Source organism: Oculina patagonica, chromosome 2, assembly GCF_052425735.1.
Source record: "Oculina patagonica isolate OP01 chromosome 2, crgOcupat, whole genome shotgun sequence".
NCBI lineage: Eukaryota > Metazoa > Cnidaria > Anthozoa > Scleractinia > Oculinidae > Oculina > Oculina patagonica.
The window spans coordinates 18,682,386-18,704,137 of NC_135759.1; the positions used below are offsets into that span (position 1 = coordinate 18,682,386).

At 38.5% G+C, this 21,752-nt stretch overlaps 1 protein-coding gene across 3 annotated transcripts in view; it reads right to left on the minus strand.

Moving 5' to 3' along the window:
* LOC144643290 (uncharacterized) overlaps positions 1-21,752 on the minus strand; it is a 54,541-nt gene that overhangs the window by 19,047 nt on the left and 13,742 nt on the right. For 2 of the 3 annotated variants that reach the window (XM_078502490.1, XM_078502489.1), the window contains exons 2-11: positions 18,615-18,691; positions 17,681-17,720; positions 15,802-16,103; positions 15,208-15,358; positions 13,382-13,639; positions 9,280-9,468; positions 8,834-9,037; positions 2,737-2,931; positions 1,964-2,259; positions 792-939 (exon numbers count right to left, since the gene is read on the minus strand). In XM_078502490.1, coding sequence (XP_078358616.1) covers positions 792-939; positions 1,964-2,259; positions 2,737-2,931; positions 8,834-9,037; positions 9,280-9,468; positions 13,382-13,639; positions 15,208-15,358; positions 15,802-16,103; positions 17,681-17,720; positions 18,615-18,691 — 1,860 coding nt within the window. Of the gene's footprint in view, positions 1-791; positions 940-1,963; positions 2,260-2,736; positions 2,932-8,833; positions 9,038-9,279; positions 9,469-13,381; positions 13,640-15,207; positions 15,359-15,801; positions 16,104-17,680; positions 17,721-18,614; positions 18,798-21,752 lie in introns of those variants that run through there. The other variant, XM_078502491.1, reaches the window with a different exon arrangement.

Genomic DNA, 21,752 nt, shown 5'->3' on the forward strand with positions numbered 1-21,752 from the left:
TCACTCTAGACCTAGACGAAATACTGCAACTACTGCTACCCCTGATAGGCACAAGTACTGAAGGAGAGGGATTAAGATCATTGCCCTGTATTTGTATTTTTTGGGGAAAGTAAGTAAATTGTCACATTCTCGTAAACGAGTCTGGTGACCTATCAATTTTTTTTCTTCTCATATTTTGGGTGTAGCGATCAAATTCGTTCTGTAAAATAAAAAACATATGTTCTTGTGTTTGAAAAATAAATTATCGCTAAAAACGTGTACTTTGCTAGTACTCACAGAGGAATTTTAAAGGAATTATATAGAATATACAAGGTCTTCCCGCTTCTTAACGAATCAGGTGACCCCCCTTTTTTCTTTCAAAATTTAAGTTCCCTTAAAGTAATAAAACAGTAGGCGAAGTTTGGTTAAAAATCTATGTTCAATTCTATTTTAGGGTAATGACCTTAAGGTAAAATTTGACATTCACTGACTAGAGCGGTTTTCACTTGAGTGTCGAAAGTAAATTGCGTTTGCTTTGGTTTTGCATTACTACGCTTAGTGATTAGCTTAAAAATCTCGCGCCACTTTCTCAGCCAATCAGGAGTAAAACCAAAACCAATCGTGACTAGCTCGCGCACGTTTTCCCGCGTTTCGTGCCAGCTACATGTATTTGCTTCGAGTTTTGATTGGTTCACTGGATTGTCTGTGTCCTTTGTGATTGGCTAGAGTAATTACTTTGGTTTTGGTTTTACGACACTCAATTGAAAACTGCTCTAAAACAAATACAGCGTCACTGTGAAAAGATGCCCTACCTGCTGGTATATTTATTCCATACACCTCTACTCTGAGGGCTTTGTGAATGGAATAATGAATAGGCTGCAAACGGATGGACCGAGTCGTTGGAGGTTCTGTAAGAATTTGTTTTACAACCTGATTGCTTCTTGAATTACCACGAAATATCTGAAACAAAAATGAGAAAACTGTTAGCACAGAAATTAGTTTAAAATTTTGTGTGCTCAAAAGAATCTCACTGTCAGAGGTAATGTCTTCTTAACTACAGATCTAGAGCAGTTGCTATGGAATTGCTAAAGATGGTTTTTGGTGGCAAACCATTTTGGAGCGTTTGCAAATGCCAGAAACCCATAAGGGTTGAAATATGTAACTCCCTGTGATTCGTGTTGTACAAAGCGTTTGCACATTCGTTTACAGTAAGTACCATATTTAGAAAATCACGAGAAAAAATTAACCAATCAAAATTGCAATATTTGAATTAAATTCACAGCGTGTGCGAGCTCGCGCTCAATGGTGTAATCTTGTTTTTGAACAAGCTTCATTTAATAAAGTTAAATTTGGTTAAATTCTTCTGCAGTTTCATCGCCATCCAGTAGTTTGGAGAACTTCACTCCTGTCATTACGTGTATAAAGCATACGCGTACAAACTCTTCGTGTTTCCAAATATGGTAATTGTCAAAGCTGAATATTTAAAGGCTATGAATGCGCGTATTACACGTTTCAACCCCTTATGAGTTCTGCTAATACTTTTTAAGGTGAAAATGGTGAATTTTTGGTGGGGAGGACAACTGCATTGAAAAATTAATATTGCGCACACGCCTTACTAGAGCCAGTCCCAAAGTGGAATTAAAGATAACATAGCCTTTTACTACCATACACGTGACCGTTCAGATCAAACTCATTTTCAGATGAAAACTTTCGCACGATAACTTGTTTAGAAACAAGGGCAAAAAGGAAATGAGAAATGGCCTATTTACTACGCGAAATAAAGAGGCTTGGGAACTGGGCAATGTTCTGTAAACGAAATGCTTCCAAGGAGCGAACATCACTCACATTAGTGGGCCTTTCTTCTGTCTTTTTAATAGTTCGAGAGCTTTTGTCAGGAAATAAAAAGACAGTGGAGGCAATTTACTTCTGAAACACAAAAACTAGTTTTAAATGACAATCGCATGTATGATTAACATCCCCAAACCTTCTCTGTGTTCTTTTCTTTGTATATGATCCATTCTGTGAGTAATAAATGCAACTTGTAACTTGTGGTCCATTCATCTTGAAGTGGATGTCCTTGAGTAGCCACAGCACAAATGACGAATGCGTCTCCCAGGTCAATTTGCAGGTAGTCGTCAGCATCATTGTTCTTGCTAGGTGACCACGCTCCATATCCATTCAGTCGTCCCCTGTATGGTTCATTGCCCGAACGTGACGACGAGGCGGAGAAACTTTTGTCCGGCAGTTTGCTGGCTACCCCAATTGCTTGAGTCTGACAGGCTTGAATCAGTACATTAAACAACCAACCAACCAATCAATCAATCAATCAATCAATCAATCAATCAATCAATCAATCAATCAATCAATCAATCAATCCATCAGTCAGTAAATCAATCAATCAATCAATTAGTATTTTGCCATTCCCCCATAAGATAAAGCGGTATTCATAATTCATAATTGTTTCAACGATTACATGTCACAAGTGATGAAGGCAGCACTGCCGAGACGTCTAGATTTCAATCAAGTTTCACAGCGTAGAATTTTAAAGTTTTTCATGGAAGTGATAAAAAGGGGACGAATCAGTAACAAAATTGTTTCTTTCCTCCTTTAAATTATCATTTGCATGATAATTCTATGCTCCGTTTTTTGTTTCTTTTTATAGTGATGTTTGTAAGCAAAATTGAATTCATCCGTCCGTCAATATTCAATAAAGCTCAGTAAGCTCATTTTGACAAATCAGCTATACTAGTTACCTACCAGTGCTTATAGTCCTTCTTTTGGAATAAACCTCTACCTCACAAAGAGTAAGCCACTGATTGTTAACACCAGGACTTCTTATAAACACAAATTGACCAAAGAGTCTCGGTAGACAATATATTCTCTTGTTCAGCTCCCACCCGTGCAGTCCTCCACAACGTGGGTTTGAAGTTCCGCCATTTGTACTGTCATCACCTGCTCAACAATTTATATAAAAAATAATTTAATAAACCGGAAAGTACTTTTTCGATTTGTACATTTCTTAAAGGAGCTGTGTCACGAATTTTAGCCAAATTAAGTCATGGGAAAATGACCTTCAAGTTTAGTGAAATATAAAAATAACCTCCTAAAACAGTTAAGGGACATTTCGATAGCACATTGAATACAAAAGAAGGTACGGATGGCCAGAAATGACGAAGATTGAAACGGATTGCGATATGGGTTTTTGAAAAATGGTCCGGCGGAACAGTTTTCAAAGTTAATCTCGTTTGCTTGTAACTTTAAATTTTATCGCCCGGGAGACAAAGTTGGATACGATGAAGCTATGGTTTTGTCATTTAGATCCATAGAAGTAATTCCTTTGCAAACATTAGGATTCATAGCGAGTATTTGGCAAAACTAAATGAAACAAGAACATTGAGAAGCTTGAGAAGCTTAAAATCGGGCGCTTTGCCTTGAAAGGCAGGGTTCAGTACAGCAGAAACCACGAAGCAGTTACTTAAGTTAAGCACTCAGTCCGACTGTGTTTGTGTAAGTCACAGGGCTTGCATGAGCTGTATTAGTGTGCATAATATAATATCTAGAACGTTGTCGAGATTGCATTATTACTTAAAGACATGATGGTTTCAATTTATAAATGTATCTCACACAATACAAATAAACGATTGAAGTAGACGAATAGACAATGTAAAGTTTTAAGACTTAGCAAAGTGCAGTGTATTGGTAATACTGTAAGGTGCGGTTTCACCTGAAGGTCGTGTGCTTTTCGGTATTTTCCAGGCATTGCACTTTGATGGGACAGTACTACAACTGTTTACCGGGGAACTACTATTGTCAAGAAAATGATCACAACTTGTTAATGAATGATTGAACATTTGTTTCATACCATTACTGTAATAGCAATTGATGAAGGCTTTTAGTCCTGAACCAAAGTATAAGGACTGGGAAATACTGAAACCCATTATCAGCCACCTTAAACGGAAATATCTTGTTGGTGTTTCAAGGAATCCAAGGAAACTTCACTCATCCCATGTATCTATGTATTGCGGTATTTTGTAATTTTTTGAGTGATTTTTGGGGATGTTTGGCAGGTGATAGTTTTTTTAAAAGAATTAGTAAAATTTAGACAACTAAGAAATATTGAAAATTTAATGTGAATTTAACATTGGAATTTGAAGTTGGAAATTGGCAGACGGACACCAAACAGCCCCGTGACATCCTGGAGTGTTTTTGCATGGGGGTCAACTGTGTGATGATGTTTCCATTTTTTTCTTCAATCCCCACTGATAAAGAACTGTTGTTGGTGTTATGTTGGTGTTATCACATGTCAAGCCTTTAACAAGGTATGAAAGAACACAAGGATTTAAATTATTCTGGTGCTCAATTTTTGCGTAACTAAAATTAATGTTACTCAAATTCCTGATGGATTCTGTCTTAAACTGTTACGAGCTTAGTATTTCCAAATTATTGCATGTCAATGTAAGGCAAGACAAGACATGCCTTGGTTCTTATGTAATTCTCTTAAAAACACATAAGATATTGACTATAATTTTGTCTGTGCTATGGCAATTCACAGTGGGGTGGTCTTGATGTGTCTTTAACTTGTGGACTGGACTGGACTAGTAAAACGCGGACTAGTAAAACGCGGACTTGTAAAACGCCTCTAGACACTTCGAATTCCTTGGCCACAATCATCTTACGGCTCTCTTCAATACATGATAATGTCTCAAAAAAACAGTAACCTCAGAAAGAAGTCAGAAGCAAATAAGGTCGAAAGACCGAATTTGAACATATAACGGCAAATGTTCTAATGTCACGAACGTAGGAGTCGTGTAGGCCCGTCACCTTTATTTACCACATACTGCCCCCAAATTAAAACAGTACCCTCAGAAAGAAGTCAGAAGCAAATAAGGTCGAAAGACCGAATTTAAACATTTAACGGCAAATATTCTAATGTCACGAACGTAGGAGTCGTGTAGGCCCGTCACCTTTATTTACGATTGACTGTTGATTTCTGGACGGGCCCCGTTCTACCTCGTGCGAGCAATAAAAACGACTGCACTCAACAGACGTCAAGTAGTGGAAAGAAAGAAACATATGCACACAACTCATAGCATCAATCCCGTTGTTTTAGTAGGGGTTTGCAGAACGAACATGTGCTATACTGCAAAAACATCTCCACGCTAAAACAGACCATAGAGTGCTCAAAAAAGCTAGAAATATGCCGTCGAAGAAACACACAAGAGCTTCAAACACAAATTGTTTCGCTCGCTAAACCGTTTAGTTTTATCCGATTTACAAGCGCTTGTTTTACAAGTCCGCGCTCTACAAGTCCGTGCTTAACAAGCCCTCGTTTTACAAGTCCGCGTTTTACAAGTCCGCGTTTTACTAGTCCGCGTTTTACTAGTCCGCCTTTTACAAGTCCGCGTTTTACCTGAGTCCGCGTTTTACTAGTCCGCGTTTTACAAGTCCGCGTTTTACTAGTCCGCGTTATACTAGTCCGCGTTTTACAATTCCGCGTTTTACTAGTCCGCGTTTTACTAGTCCAGTCCAGTCCTCAAAATACAGTATGCCAAAACTCCCCGCCCTCGAAAGATAAGTCCTTGACGGTTCTTGTCGTTTTTCGGTGCCTATATATTCATCTTCGGCATCTTTCTCATCCACCTCTCGTTCTGTCCTGTGTCTGTCATCACACGAAAGAAAAGCTGATTCTCAAAAAATCTGCCACAAAAGGAAATTGACAAAAACAATATGAAAACCATATATCGAAAGTTTCTTATTCTAAAATTTTATCATACGTCTTAATTCAGAGCTACAAAGAAGTTCCTCCTTTTGAGTTATTGATACTGTTCTTACAGTACCTCTTTCCACTAGCGAAATTTTACAAAATTCCTTCGCGGCGAAAAGGTAGCGCGAATCCAGAACAGACTCCAATCGAGAGTGGGTTAATTCTAGATTACTATTAATTAACTATTACAACATTCATTTTTAAAATAGTTTCCCAAGCCGACTAAGCTAACTAAACGTCGAGTGTATCTTTCAGTAAACAAAGCATGCCGTTGTGACGCCGGAAATCCAGCTCACGCATACTATACCCCGTGACTCACGCAAACCTCCGACTTACGTGCTACTACAGTCATTCCTTTCTAAACATTTTTTTTTTTGACCACCACCGTACCTTTCTACCCAAAAAACTCATGAAACCGCCCGGTTTTAACCTGTTTTAACCTTTCAAAAATTAGAGCGTTCGAAACTAAATAAGATCCGTAATCACAAACAACATACAGCCGTTTACCAGCACTCTTTAAAACTCCTGAAACCCTTCAAAATCAGGCAAAATAAATCTTTGAAATAACCTTTATCAAAGTTTCTAATTTTTTATTCAGTTCTATAAAATGCCTTTCATACACTACTGTCAAACAAAAATTTCAATTTCCTCAAAGTTTCAAGACAAAAGAATAACAAATATTTCGTGCACAATGTAATTTGATTAAGCCAATATTATCACGTCTAAAAATACTTCAAGCAATTCAGTGAAAACCCGTTTTTTTTTTCGTATCAACGAAAACCACTTTCGAATAATCAATACATGAAAATAACAATAAGATCAAAAGGAAGAAAGGAACCTTTCTAATTATTTGAAGACTTTCAAAGCCGTGATATTATGCATCCAATCCGCGATAAAATTTAATTACAACAAAATCCAAGTTCTCATTTTGAATTCCATTTTTTTCAGTTGATACCTTTATCCAACTTGTGAAAAATTCCATTCAAGTTCCTATTAATACTGTACATTCCCAATGTTTTGCTCAGGTCTTCAGAAGCGTCTTACTAACCAAATCTAAAATAATTCCAAAACATGCTGTACAAACATTCTACTCTTTGTGACAAACGACTTGACGACCAATTGTTCAGAAATGAAAATCGACACAGTTCTTGCTAAATAAAAAAAAAGTTTTACGGCGGAGTCAGGCTCAAAAAATATACCGCAAGATCACACCCCCATTCATAGTCAGAAACCAGCAAACCATCTAGTTTGCTAAAAAAAAAAAACACTGCGTGACATCAATGACGTTACCTTTTTCATTTACAAAAATAACTTTAACTTGTCAAAGTAAGTGCAATTTCACAATGGTGAATATCAGTACAGTATGGGGCCCAGTTCTCGGCCACTTTGTGTTTAACGCGTTTTTTCACACTCCAGTTGAATCAAAAGAAAAAGGTATTTCCTTCAAACGATAGACTGATTCATGTGCTTTAAGTATCTTGAGTTTGATCGTTCAATTCGATATAGAAAGCTCACACGTCGAGTTTACGCGGAGGTAGGTGAATTTGCATTCCCAAAAAAGTTGTTTGTTTACGGCTCCAAATTCATGGATGTAGTTAAATTCGTATTTTATCCAAAAGCCCCCACCATACGAGCTAATTTTTGGCATGTGAAACGTAGAATAATTCAGCTTTCTGCTTTAGTTAACTTTTCGTTGAACCGTTGTATTTTTTGGTCTTAATTTACTTCGAAATTTTTTCTTGCGACGTTTGCGTATTTGCCAGTTCTCGGCCACCCTGCTCGCTATCACAGCTTAGCGCTTGGTTTTTAATATAATTTCATCTGCTGCTGCCAGAATGAAAGAAATAAATGTTTTAAAAATAAAGTTCAATCTTATCTCTAAGTTTTGAGCTGACTCTTGTCTTGTCTATTATTTCTACAACACCTAAATCTTTCAAGACCTTTTCACTGCAAAATAAACCATCTAAATGCACGGGTCACACAATGCGGTTTTGCCAGAACCTGCACATAGGCAACTAGGCGCGTTAAAATCCTTCTTTTCTAAAGTAAAACAAAGCATCATAAAAATAATTTGGGATCGATATAGTATAAATAGGTTTACAGAGTGATTTTATGATTGTGAAAATTAATTGAGCATTTTTTACAGATAATTACGGACAAGCTTTTTAGTGGCCGAGAACTGGGCCAAGGTTGCCGAGAACTGGGCCCACAAATGGAGCTTTTATTTTTATTATTGCTCGGGCAAATTAATTTTTGACCGGTCGATAGCTTTACACCAAAAAGCTGAATAATGTAGCTAGCTCTGGGAGAAATTTCAAGTTCCTGCAGTTCTTCTGAGGTAAGAAATACAAGTTTACGTCAAAAGTGGCCGAGAACTGGGCCAAGGTGGCCGAGAACTGGGCCCACAAATGGAGCTTTTATTTTTATTATTGCTCGGGCAAATTAATTTTTGACCGGTCGATAGCTTTACAACAAAAAGCTGAATAATGTAGCTAGCTCTGGGAGAAATTTCAAGTTCCTGCGGTTCTTCTGAGGTAAGAAATACAAGTTTACGTCAAAAGTGGCCGAGAACTGGGCCAAGGTGGCCGAGAACTGGGCCCACAAATGGAGCTTTTATTTTTATTATTGCTCGGGCAAATTAATTTTTGACCGGTCGATAGCTTTACACCAAAAAGCTGAATAATGTAGCTAGCTCTGGGAGAAATTTTAAGTTCCTGCGATTCTTCTGAGGTAAGAAATACAAGTTTACGTCAAAAGTGGCCGAGAACTGGGCCCCATACTGTACTTTGCCCCGTAAGCTTTTTTCTCTGTCCTTCCGCCGAAGCAAAAAAACACAACCTGATTACACATTAACCCAAAAGTCGACCAAGTGTGCCTGCAACGATTTCCTGTCAAAACTAAAATGAAAACCATTGCGGTATGCGTCACCCGTAGCGGTTTTGTAGCAACCCCGAGCTATCCCCGTCTTTTTGGCCGCGCCAGGAGACTACGCTCTAGGACGACCAAAGGGTAAACCTTAAATCGGCCACGCCCGATTAATAAACTTGAATCAGCCGTGACACAGTCCCTTTAACAGAGACCTGAACTCACCGATCCTGATTTCAATTTTGCCGTGTGATTGATAGCTAAGCGACACCTCAGCAACAGGCAGAGATGATCCCAGGTACACCCTCCACCAGGGATCCTGCTCCCAATCTGTCCAACTACAGGAGAAGACATTCCCATCAACTGCATGTTCAGCTATCTTTCCAAGACGAGTAGATGACTGAATGACAGGCTGATGCAAGGCAAGATCTTACAGGAAAAAAAACAGTCCATCAGAAAAGAGCGCATCATGCGGTTCTTTTTTTTTTCATCAAGTTTTTCAGTTTGTACAAGATAAATGCAAGCTTCTTATTGTTTGAAAAGCAGAAATGTTTCCAGAACGGATTGCTTAGCATAACATATTTATTCAAAGAAAATAAAGCCAATGTAGACCCATCTAAATTGAATGATTTGCAAATTTAATCGCCGATATCTGACGGCGACTATCTTACTTGATGTAATTGTAGAGTAAACTTCAACTTCACAAAGCGCCAAATATTCAGCTCGCTTTGGTATCCGTATGTATACATATCTCCCATAAAGTGTGGAGTTACATCGAAAAAACTTTCCCTTTCCTTGTGGGACACTTAGATTACTTGCACAAAGTTGATTAGTAGATCCTCCTTCTGCTACTTCATTACCTTAAAAAATAAAAACAATAATATTTACTATCAAATACAGTACGGCCTATGTTTAAATAGTGGCAGAGATGCGAAAGCCTGGCTCCCGTGCCGGCCAAAACCGGCGTGACAAACGTTGGTCTTCGTTCCACTTGTGTCCTCATCATCTTTGATCAAACATAGGCACGCTAAGCGTGCAGGAGTTATTTTTTCAATTTATGGGGTGGCTTGGGGTGAAACTGGGTGATTGTCCTGTTGGGATGGTTTATGCCATGGGTTGAGCCATTTGTGTATGGCGGCCCACGGAGTCACTTTTTTGCACAAAATTTGCTTGCAAACAAAATAACTTTTACGTGCATTTTGATACATCAGAACTGTTTTATTCAATACGTAAATTTTCGTCATTTAATTGAAAAACAAAAACTAATTCAACATCAAAATGTCACAAAATGGCACGTTCTTATTCTGTTTAAGCGGTTATTTTGTTTCTAGCTTTGTAGCAACCGTTACGTGTTACTTTTGTTTGTTACGGAATACTTTTGGATTTTTGCCAAACACTGAAACACGATATTGTTGTTTTTCTCACTTTTGTAACATGAGACCTTTGTTTTTTAAAAACGAACGTAACACGATACCCTTGTTTTTCTCGAGAAAGCCACGTTTCCATACAGACATTGAACGAAAAGTACTATAATAAACGAAGTAATAAACGCATCAAATCAAAAACCACTTTCTTCGGAAAAGTTCTTTAAAGCGCAGTATACCTGGAGTCTTTGTTTCCTGTCAGAACTGTTCAACAAGGATTTTCTTTCATTTACAACCTAAATTCTATTCAACAAACAAGAACTAATTGAGATATCAAACTGTCACGGAATGGCACGCTCTTATTCTGTTTTTGCTATCGATTGTAGTTGCTTTTAACAGCAAAGTTAATACTTGTACCGGTTCATTAAATATTTGAACGAGATGTTTTACAGTTGATTTCAGTTTACTTTGGCCGCCCGCTTTGCGAAGTTTGTTGGGAAATTGGAAACTTTGTTATGAAGTTGCCAATTACGTTGCGAGTTTGCGAATCAAATTGCGAACTTCGATAAGTTCCCAACTTCGGCCCAACTGAACTTTCGAAGTTTTGGTAGTTGAGGAGAAACAAGACATGTTGCTCGAAAGTCATGGCGATTCTGAACTCGAAGATTTTAGAGCTTGTCAAGGAAAGTTGAAGTAGCTTGAAGTGCAAGACAACGTTTCGCATCAGCGATCACACAAGTGATTTGGCGATAAATAAATTTTATGCAGGTAGAAATTTGGTCAAATTTTAACTTTTTTGTATGAAAACACATATTTAACGATTTCTGTGAGGCATAATCTTCACTGTCTTCAATTTCAAGTCTTCTGCGTTTGTAAACCGGATGAAACTGGATGGTTTATTGATTTTAATCGAAGCCGACGCGACGCGACAGACTAATTTGTTCGAGACAACATGTTTACGGCTCGCTGAACAGAAAAGTTTTTTATTTTTATGACATTTGTTTCCAACAGTTTAGCGTAGCAAAGCCCTTTTTGATAACATAATTATAGAAGGTTTTATTAATTTCGGGCCGAAGTTGGGAACTTTGTATCGAAGCTCACAATTTGATTCACAAACTCGCAACCTATTTGGCAACTTCATAACAAACTTTCCAATTTCCCAACGAACTTCGCAAAGCGGACGGCAAAAGTAATGACAACATTATTCTTCAAATCTGCTTTGTGCAAATGTTATATGTTATTTTTACTACGGTCAGGAAAGCTAGCCTCTCCAAACGTACGCTCGAATAAGACGAATATCAAGTTATTGTTGGGCCTTTTGCTCACGGCGTGTGTGTTGTAAGCAGGCGGGCGTTACGAAAAACGTTTTTAATCCAGGGTTAAATCACAACTCACCGATTCCGCCTCCTTCTAATCTAAAAACTTCGAACGAAATTGCTTTACGTCAGTTTGCTTCCCCTTTATAAACTACAATTTGATTGGTTCCGATAGTACCTGAAATCTGATTGGTGTGACAAACCCACATACTTCACTGATTACAGGTCCATCGCGCCGACTAAAGAGCTATTTTGAAAAAATAACTCAAAAAAGGCATCACTCATACTCAATCTCTGCAGGAGGAAAAGGTATTTCCAATGATGCCAAACTAGGGTGATTGGGTCAATTGTGCTTGAAATGCCCACAAAAATGCTTAGAAATTTAAGTGAAAAACTCGTAGGATAATTTGCCTCAACCAGCCTTGGCTCTTCATTGGCGAATATTTCCTGTTTGGATGAAACTTTCTCGGAAATTCCTGAACTGCAAGCAAGCCCAGTACGTTGAAGGCCAACAACTGCAGCAAAAAGTAAGAAAAGGAGAAAAAGAAAAAGCAAAAAAAAAAAAAATGAAAAGCCTTAAGTGGTAGGGCACTTTCTCCTTCCAAAAATCTCAAAATTTTGATTTGTGCGCATGCCCAAACAAAAATGACATATAATCCGACAAGAGAGGATATCCTCTCTTGAATCCGATGATTGAGGAAAGAAAGGCATGCCTTCATGTGGCAAGTGGTGTTTTGAGCTTAGTTAGCTTATTACTGACCCCAAAATGTGAAAAATGTTAAAAATGCGCTTTTTTAAAAAAATCTCCGAGAGTCAATGGGATAAATCGTCCGGATCGTTCCGATCCCCCAGTCGTTTCAAAACAGTCAAAACAGGACACAGCGATCAGGACGATCATATGGAAACAATAGGGAGACGACCCGGACGATCGGGTAGATCACGATTACTTGGATCGCTTCAAGTTCTAGCTGGATGATCGAGACGATCGTGAACAATCGCAAGCGATTCGATGGAAACCACTCTCGGATGACGTGGACAATCGAAACGATCTTGCGCTAGTGTACTGTATGTTAAGCTCCTAGCTCTTCTCTTTTCTGGAAAATCTGTCGAGCACAAATTAATGCTTTCGCCGCCTTCTTCGTTGTCTACTTCGACGTAAAATCGCAAGAATTAGAAAATAAGCGCCACAATATTCACTCTTCGTTTAGCATCTGGCATATTGTTTTACCCAGTGTTTTAGGACTCATGCCAAAGTACTATTGTCTCCCCAGGCCCAAACCGCGCAGTGTTGTTTTTTGAGACGATCGAGGCGATTATTTGGAAAACAAAAGTCGCCTCTATCGTACCGATCGCCCGGAGCGCTTCGAAATATTTTGAGACGATAGGAGCGATCGGGACGATAAATGGAAACCAGGCTCTATTTTATGTAGCCAGGAGCCCATTACCCGGAGTGTGCAACTTCCATACTGCGCCTGTGAAACGGCGTTTTCACAAGTAAAGTTATTTTTAGATAAGATGTTCCCGCGAATTGGTTTCGGATAGCCAATCACAAGTGATTTCATAATAGACTGTTGATACGTAACTTCAGTATCTCGTTCAGCTGGGAAGTTAGCATAGCGGATACATGCTAGGAAACTTTTTTGGAGTGTTTTTACAGCATTTCAAATGATAATTTCAGTATTTCCTCGAAAAAAAGTATATAGGTAATGGGCTCCTGATGTAGCTAAATTTAGTCCCTCACATTTCGTGTTTATTTCAAGGGTTTGTAACGTGTCATATTGGATTCCCCATCTATGAATTCGAGACTTTTCTATCATGGCAGAAAATCGTCGTAGTTGATTTCTAAAAATTATTCACGTGATATTAAAACAGTAAAAATACTGCAAGAAAAATGACATATTTCACCATGTAAACATGCGTAACATGCGTGATCGAAAACAAGCGAAACATCTTCTGCATACCCCCGCTAGATAGGGTTGCTAGTATAAGACCTATTGATTGGAGGTTGTGTAATGTTGTTTGTATTTTTTTCATATTTTCACCGTGACGAAAATTTAGGATATTCTTTGTTAGTCCGTTTTCATCGTACTCACCTACTCTTATCTCGAATCCGCTCAATCTATCTCCACAACAGTCTCCTCTGTTGAGTATGTAAACTTCTGAAACAGGTAGTAACTCATCCAGGTCAACTCTCCACCACGGATCTGTTGTATTGTACGTGTGCGTACATTTGTCGCGGAAAAAGTCTGTACCCTTTTTTCCATCCACAGCGTACTCTGAATAAGAGGTACGTACGGTCGAGGTCATGTATCTGCTAGACTGAGCAGTAGGCTTGTCTAGGGCAAGATTGTCTTAAAAAGAAAACTTTTAAAAATAAGGATACAGATACTGTTACACAACAATTTCATTCAGTTTTATTTTTCAGCAAAGAGGGCCTCCCAGATGGGGTTCATGCCAGACAGCGGTCAAACGCAGCGCGCGTGCGCAGTTCATGTGTAATTGCCGCCAACATTTTCCATACAAACTCTTAAATTTTTCGAAAACTTTCGCTTTAAAGCCAAGAGTTAACGCCGTCCCTGGAAAGTTAAGGTTTATACGCCGCTTATGGATCTAGAATTTGATAATTCACCTCCACTGAGTGTCCCAGCTTGAACTGTTCTTTCACCGTACCATTTCTTTAACAATTTCCTACAAAAGTTTGCACACTTTCGAGACAAATTCTCAGACTGAAAGTTCGAGGCGCCGAAAACCGGAGGTGACGTCATTTTTGCGTTTGACCGCTGTGTAGGTTCATGCACCATGTTGCCTTGTTCCCAACAACATTTTGTGTTCCCTGTGCCCTAAAATATGCTCTTGTTCTCGTGTTCCCAGTTTTATTCTCCTTTTGTTTCCATGTTACCAAAAAGTTAATGTTCCCATGTTCCTTTGTTCCCTGAAACCCCTATTATATTGTAGTCACTTGTCGCCAAGATTTTTAAATGTCTTAGTAATTATGTTTTATCTTTCTAAAGTCGGTATTTATTGCTGTTGTATATCTGTCTTGATCAGATTTATAAGAACATGGCTTAGGGAAATTAAGGAAATTTATGGGGTCGAGAATGTTTTTTTTTTTAGTCAAGGACACGGGGGATGATTTGGCTATCTTTAAATGAAATGTTACCCTTTTGATGCAGTGATTTCAATTTTATATACTTTTTTTGGATTTTTCTCCCTTCCTCCCCCCTTAATTTACTTTTGGTTAGGTTACCCCTAACCTTGAATTCTAGTTGCGCGCGCTGACTCGTGTCTATAAAGGAAGTTGCCGGCAGGACATCATTAAGTCCTATTAAGATGGAAGTCTAACGATTTGCAAGTTCTGCGTCGGCTATTATCGTACCTTAAGCTTTAGTGGGTTGAACACAGTTAACTAGGTATGTTGTGCGAGGTACATTACAAATAATGGGGTGCTTTCTTTAGACAGCAAAGGTCTTTAGCTATATCGATTGGGACTCAGAACTAGACTTTACGACTGATTTAAAGGCGGTCATAACGATATCAGTTTGGCTTGCACCATAGTTAATAGAGGGAAATGGTTATGAAGTCCCCCAAAGTTCTTTGTTATAGGTTTTTGTTCGCTATTTTGGAAAAAAAACCTGACCAAATACAATAGGTGGTTACGTGTGTTCATGCAACTAACCAATAAAAACTTTGCGATTACGTAACTTATGCATAGTGTATGAGCGCACAACAAAAGATGTGCACTGTCATGAACCTTCCAACCTAAATCTTGGCCTCTTTGTTTGCTCCTTTCATGCTTGCCGGGCCATTTCTCTCTGTTAACCATGCTTGCACTTAACCATATTTTTACATCCGGGGTATTGATTACAAAAAGGGGAACTGATGGCCGAGCCAGGAATAATCACTTCGAAACCTTGCTTACCAATTCTCACTGGTTGTCCGTAGAACTCTACCCTGATGCAAAAGTTGCCACGGTGTTCTTGAGCGATGATGCGCAGACGTGTAGCAACAATGCCATTGCACAAACGTTGTTCCACTGTAGTGTTTCGGCCAAATAAATTGCCGTTGAAAATCTGCAGATATAATTTTAATTGAACACGAGTTCTATATGAATCAACACAAATTCGGGCATACAAGCAGAATTATTGGTTGAGTTTTGTAACTTTGTTAAGGTAGTTTCCTCAAATTACACAAAACGTTTCACCTAGCCTCAGGAAAACTTTGGTCCCAACTTCGGTTTATTAATTAATTACGGCGATGCCTCAATTGTGCTGTCGGCTTATTATCATGGTTAACTGGTAAAAACATGACTTCTTCTGAAATACCACGCTTGCGGTGTTGGCCCTGGAAAACCTAGGGAATCATTGTCCATGGGACCAGATTTTGTCTCTGGTAAACCCTGCCCTTTGCGATATATACAACAAAATTTTGATCCCGAATTAAATGACAAATTTTGATTGCAAAGTAACACTTATGTACTCTTCTTAAACATCCACAAAAAAAAGTGATAACAGACCTTTACTATTCCAGCATCATGATAGTCTGTCCAAGTCAACCCATCTGTAGATGATTGAAGCGTGTACGTCTTGACCCACTGCTCTCCTGGAGAATTGCCCTGAGTGGCCACAGCATAGATGATATAAAGTCTGTCTAACTCGAACTGTAGATATGGCTTACTGTCATTTCCTACTACATGCCACCATGAGCCTGTTATGTAGTTTAATCGAGCATTCATGGTCGATGTGCTGGCATTTTGTACAGAGGAAGAATTCATCTCTCCATCAAAGATATGCCCTAACTCTTCATTCTGGCATCCTTCTGTAAAACAATATTCACAATCAGGAGCCATGATCGGGAACGGAGACCGTAAGTGCGTGCCATTTCATGGGTGTCCCCATGATAAAAGACAATTTTGCTATATTTTTTAGCACAAATTGCGCCATCGCGTGTGGTACGCGCGCGTACTGCTGCGAGGATTTTTGCGTGGACGTCGCGCGGAGAAAAAGAAACAAAATGGCGTCCAAAATTACCTCTTCAAGTGAAACAAATATTGGATTTCTTTCATCTGTTTCTATTACTCTGTTACATCAAGCCTTCCTTGAACACTTTCTTGAAAGTGACCTTGAAAGTGAGGGTGATTCGAGTGGTTCGGATGTCTGTAGTACTGTAGCATTTTTCCGACAAATACAGTCCTGAACAGCGTGAAAACGCGTCGGAGATGTCGTACGAGGATGCGCAAGACAATTTACTCACTCGTTTTAGAGCGCAGCGACCAGGAGAAACAAAGCATAAAGATCGACAGGACAAAACCAGAGACCATGTCACAATTCTTGATGTCAAGAAACAGGCAGAAAAACAACAGCCAATGGCAATAAAAACTCCTCGCAGAGCTTTTTTGGACTCGTGGCGCAATCTTTCCTCCCAATGTAAACTTTTTTGTGTTAAATTAATTTTCGATTTGCTGTTTGTTTAAATAATTTAAAAAGTAGCAAATTGATAAGCAGTTTGAAATGAGTTCTAATTTATAGGTAAGACATATTACATATTTTAATGTACAGTTAAATAATAACAATCACGACTTCAAACAAAGTTAATTTCAGAGGCAAGAGCGTCAGCATTACACTCCATTTTTTTAAAAAAACAGCTAGTTATAGCGGTGGCGGCTGGAGCGTGATCGTGAATCACAAACACGAGGTTGTGCCCTGTGATTCGTGATCTGCTTTGTGAAAGGTCGTGATTGGTGATTTTAGAGGACGACACTATCCAAGCTAAATCATTCGACAGAAGTTTGTCTCTCGTTAATTCAAGCGTCCCTCTGCATTCGTTAACTGAAATGTACTGTAACTACAGTGGAACACCGATATAACGATCCTCGATATAACAATATTCCCGATTTAACGATGAATATTCTATGTCCCAGGAAAAGTTACAGTAAAATGTATGGGACGGAACCCCGATATAACGATCTTCGATATAACGATATTCCCGATATAACGATGAGAATTTAGCGGACCGAACGTCAAACCTTCCCCGATATAACGATATTATCAGTACACAGTCACATTTTATTTGCAAAACATCGAATTTAATGCAATAACATTACGGTAATCGAGTCATCTCTAACGTTTCTAAAAACAGCTTTGTACGATGATATACGAAAATGATACTGTGTTCTAAGCCTTCCTCTCAAAATTATTCCCTTTATCCTCCTTTCAAATGCAGTAAAAAGTACTTGTTAGGTTTACCCCGATATAAGGGGTTTTTTTTCAGTTATTTCACGGCCATATCGTTATATCGGGAGTTTCGATATAACGATTCTTCGATATAACCATATTTTTTTACTGCTCCCTCGACATATCGTTATATCGGGTTTCCACTGTACATGTTTTTCATACCTTTTGGCGACTGGCCTGAAGTATCAGGATATTTGCAGGTCTGTCAGAATAAATGTAAATATTTTCACAACAGTATAATGATTTATTGCTTGTTTCAAAGTAATCATATATTTTGTAGAAACTAAGAGCTGTAAGGCTACTACGTGTAATACGTGAAGAAAAAAGCTCAATAGGCTTCCAGAGATCTCGTGTCGTTATTTATTGAAATTGTTTAAATAGTATGCCATTGAAATTTTAAAAGCATCTGAAAATGTTACGCGCAGACCTAAATAATAAGCGCAACATCGAGATAGAATTTGTAGAACATCAGCTTTACAAGGATGCTCCTGCCTTAATGGAATTTGTGACGTTGAGAGGCAAAGCCCAAGGGGGGGGGGGGGGGTATGAAAGGGTATGAAAATCTGTTATTTAGAATTTTAAAAGGGCTTTTGATTAAAATATTACGAACAGATGAATTGCCATGTCTTTCAGGTATATGAAAGGGGTACCTTTTTTCGGTAAAAGGTGTACGAAAGGTGTACAATTTTTGTCAAAATGGTATATAAAATGGTATTAAAGGGGTTAGAGCTCGGGGCGGAGCCTCCGCGTATAAAACTTTTTTGAGTAGCCCCCCCCCCAGGGAGCAAAGCAAGGAGTAATACTTAACCCAGCTGTCTGAATCTCCCAAACTAACACGTAAAGACTTTCTTTAAACCGCGCAGGGGATTCCAAAACAAAACTGCAGAAATTCGCTGCATATACACTTTTTAAAAGCCCTGCTGTGACATTTTTAACTGTTTTGTTTTTGTGAAGATGAGTGATTAAAAAATGAACAGAAAACAGCCTTCTTTATCTATTTTTATGTGAGCTAATCCCCAGGGGCTTATTAAACAGAGCTTGTGCAAAAAGTAGTTATCTTACCCACATGTATATATATACATCCTGCTAAACTCACCAGAAGTATCACCACCGTGATAATACGGAGACTTCTTGTCATGTTCACCCCGACAGAATTTTCCAGATGATGAAAACCTGTGCGAGGAATGATTATAAAGGACTGATAGTAAGTAAAAGGTAAATAAGGATAATATAGCCTGCGTGGTCGGCGTTCAAAGGCGAAGGAGAAGGGGAATTTGTGCGCGAAGCACGATCGGGGAAGGGGGGAAGGGAACTCTTTCTTTCAAAGAATCGCTCAAAACATTCGTCACTGGATTCATTCGCTCTGAATGTAAATTGAGAACAGACCACAGGAATCGATTGAATGACATACATTTGACCAATCAGAATAATCAATTTTCATACTCTACAAATTCTGACCAATCACGATTTTTGCGTCCAGAATCTGGACGTAAAAATGTTGAAAACAATAGCGCCCGGCATAGCGTGCGTGTTCAAAGCATCTCGTCTATGAGAATATCGCGAATATTAAGTCCCGCGAAATTAAGTAACAATAAGGTACTAAAAAATTCATTTTAATTTTAATCTTTGAAGCTCAAAGCACGATTTCGCGCAAACTTTCGCCCACCTTTTTGCTTCAAAAATCCAATTTTACAAAAAGCTGTTCAACAGCTGCTTTTACCGGCGTTGTTTAACCCAAAGTTACAACTTACAAGAGCATTCGAAATGTCAAAAACTACAATTTATAAACACCAAACATGCAATTTAACTTTTTTGTGACTCCGAGAAAGCTTCAAATTATTGCCGTCAACGAAAACTACTTCAAACTTCAATTACGGAACTCCAATTAAGAGCTCAGTGGACTATTTTGGTGGCCGATTAACATGATGTCAAGCTGGCCTTCATTGTTTAATTAAGGTGGCTGGTAACGGTTTCCAGCACTTTCCAGCTCTTATACTTTGACGGGTCATTACTACAAATCTTTATCAGTTGATGCTACAATAATGGTATGAAATTAATGCCCAATGATTGGTGAATATGTTGTGGTTATTTTCATGACGTCAGTGGTTACTATAGCAACAATATAACCTGTCAAAAACACCCTAAATTTTGGCTTTATGTGCTTATAACTTCAAAACGAACTCGGTGACCCCCATTTTTTATAATTGAACATTGATCAGCATGTTAAGATACAACTTTTTGCAAAGTTAAAAAAATTTCTACGAAGCGGTTTCAGAGCCACCTTAAATATTTGAAAATTTAAGGTGGCTCTGAAACCGCTTCGTAGAATTTTTTAAAACTTTGCAAAAAGTTGTATCTTAACATGCTGATCAATGTTCAATAATAAAAAATAGGGGTCACCGAGCTCGTTTTTGAGTTATAAGCACTTAAAGACAAAATTAAAGGTGTTTTTAACAGGTTATACTGTTGCTATAGTAACCACTGACGTCATGAAAATAACCACAACATATTCACCAATCATTGGGCATTAATTTCATACCATTATTGTAGCATCAACTGATAAAGATTTGTAGTAATGACCCGTCAAAGTATAAGAGCTGGAAAGTGCTGGAAACCGTTACCAGCCACCTTAAGGCAGGTTTTCACTAGCGATGGAGTCGGAGTCGTATTAAGGTCGCGCAGGACCCTTGCAATCATAAGTATGTATTTTTTTGTTTCGTTTCCTCAGAAACGATACGGTATTATTTTGGCTTCGATGTGAACTATTTACACAGTGGGGGCTACTATCCAATCAGAAGAACGGTCGTCACCACAAAGTAAATACGTTTGACCAAAGGCAATTAATTTCGTAAAAACATGTTCTTCAAATATCGGAAAGATATTCCTCAGCATGATCAAAAAATATTGAGATTCGTTGCAAACAGAAATATTTGACGAATGCAATGGTTTTAAGTTTGATTAAAGCGATGTATTGTAAGAAAACTAGAGAAAGCTCTCCTAGCGTTTTATTGTTAAGTAAACATTCTAGCGATTTTCTGAAACGGAAGTAAATTTCCACCAATCAGTGTTTGCAAACGCAAACATAAACGTGATGACTTGTCGTGTTTGCTCGCACGGGGGGCTGCTATCCAATCACAAGAACGATCGTAACCACAAAGTAAATACGTATGACCGATGACTGCAATGGTTTTAAGTTTGATTAAAGCGGTGTATTGTAAGAAAACTAGAGAAAGCTCTCGTTGCGTTTAATTGTTAAGTAAACATGCTAGCGATTTTCTGAAACGGAAGTAAATTTCCACCAATCAGTGTTTGCAAACGCAAACAAAAACGGGATGACTTGTCGTGTTTGCTCGCACGGGGGGCTGCTATCCAATCACAAGAACGATCGTAACCACAAAGTAAATACGTATGACCGATGGCAATTAATTTCGTAGAGACATGTTCTTCAAATATCGGAAATATATTACTCAGCATGACCAAAAATATTGAGATTCGTTGCAAACAGCAATATCTAACGACTGCAAGGTTTTAAGTTTGATTAAAGCGATGTATTGTAAGAAAACTAGAGAAAGCTCTCGTAGCGTTTAATATTATTCTGAAACGGAAGTAAATTTCCACCAAGCAGTGTTTGCAAGCGCAAAGAAAAACGGGATGACTTGGCGTATCTCGTGTTTGCTCGCACGGTAGAGCTTAAGTGCGCTACAAAGAGAAGTGCATATTTGCAGGTGAGTTACAAAGTTTATTTCAATTCATGTAACAGAGGAATGTATAAATGTGGGAGATTGCCCTATTCTATTTGTACATGAAAATTCACAGCATTTTCAACGTCACAAACAGCGCGAATACACGCAAAATTGCGTGGGTTCTCGCGTGGATGTACCCGGAATTGCGTGATCAGTGTCACGTGCGTCGCAAAAACATTCGAGTCTGCACGGAAAGTTGAGAACGAAAAAGAAGACAGTCAAGTTCTGTTCAAAGTTTAAATTTTGTATGGACAGTATCGTATAGCAAGGTGTTCAACTGCCGTGTTGAACTAAATTCGTCTCCTTAGTTGATGTAACGCTCAACATTAACTACCGTTGCAACTGCTGGAGCAGATTTCTGAAATTAAATTAATGATATAAACATTATTTGGATTATTCAAAGCCATCGCGGTCTGATCGAAACTCCACAGTATCGCCAAAAATGCAAATCGTTATTATCAGTGTTACCAATGTAAGGCTGTTACACTGAC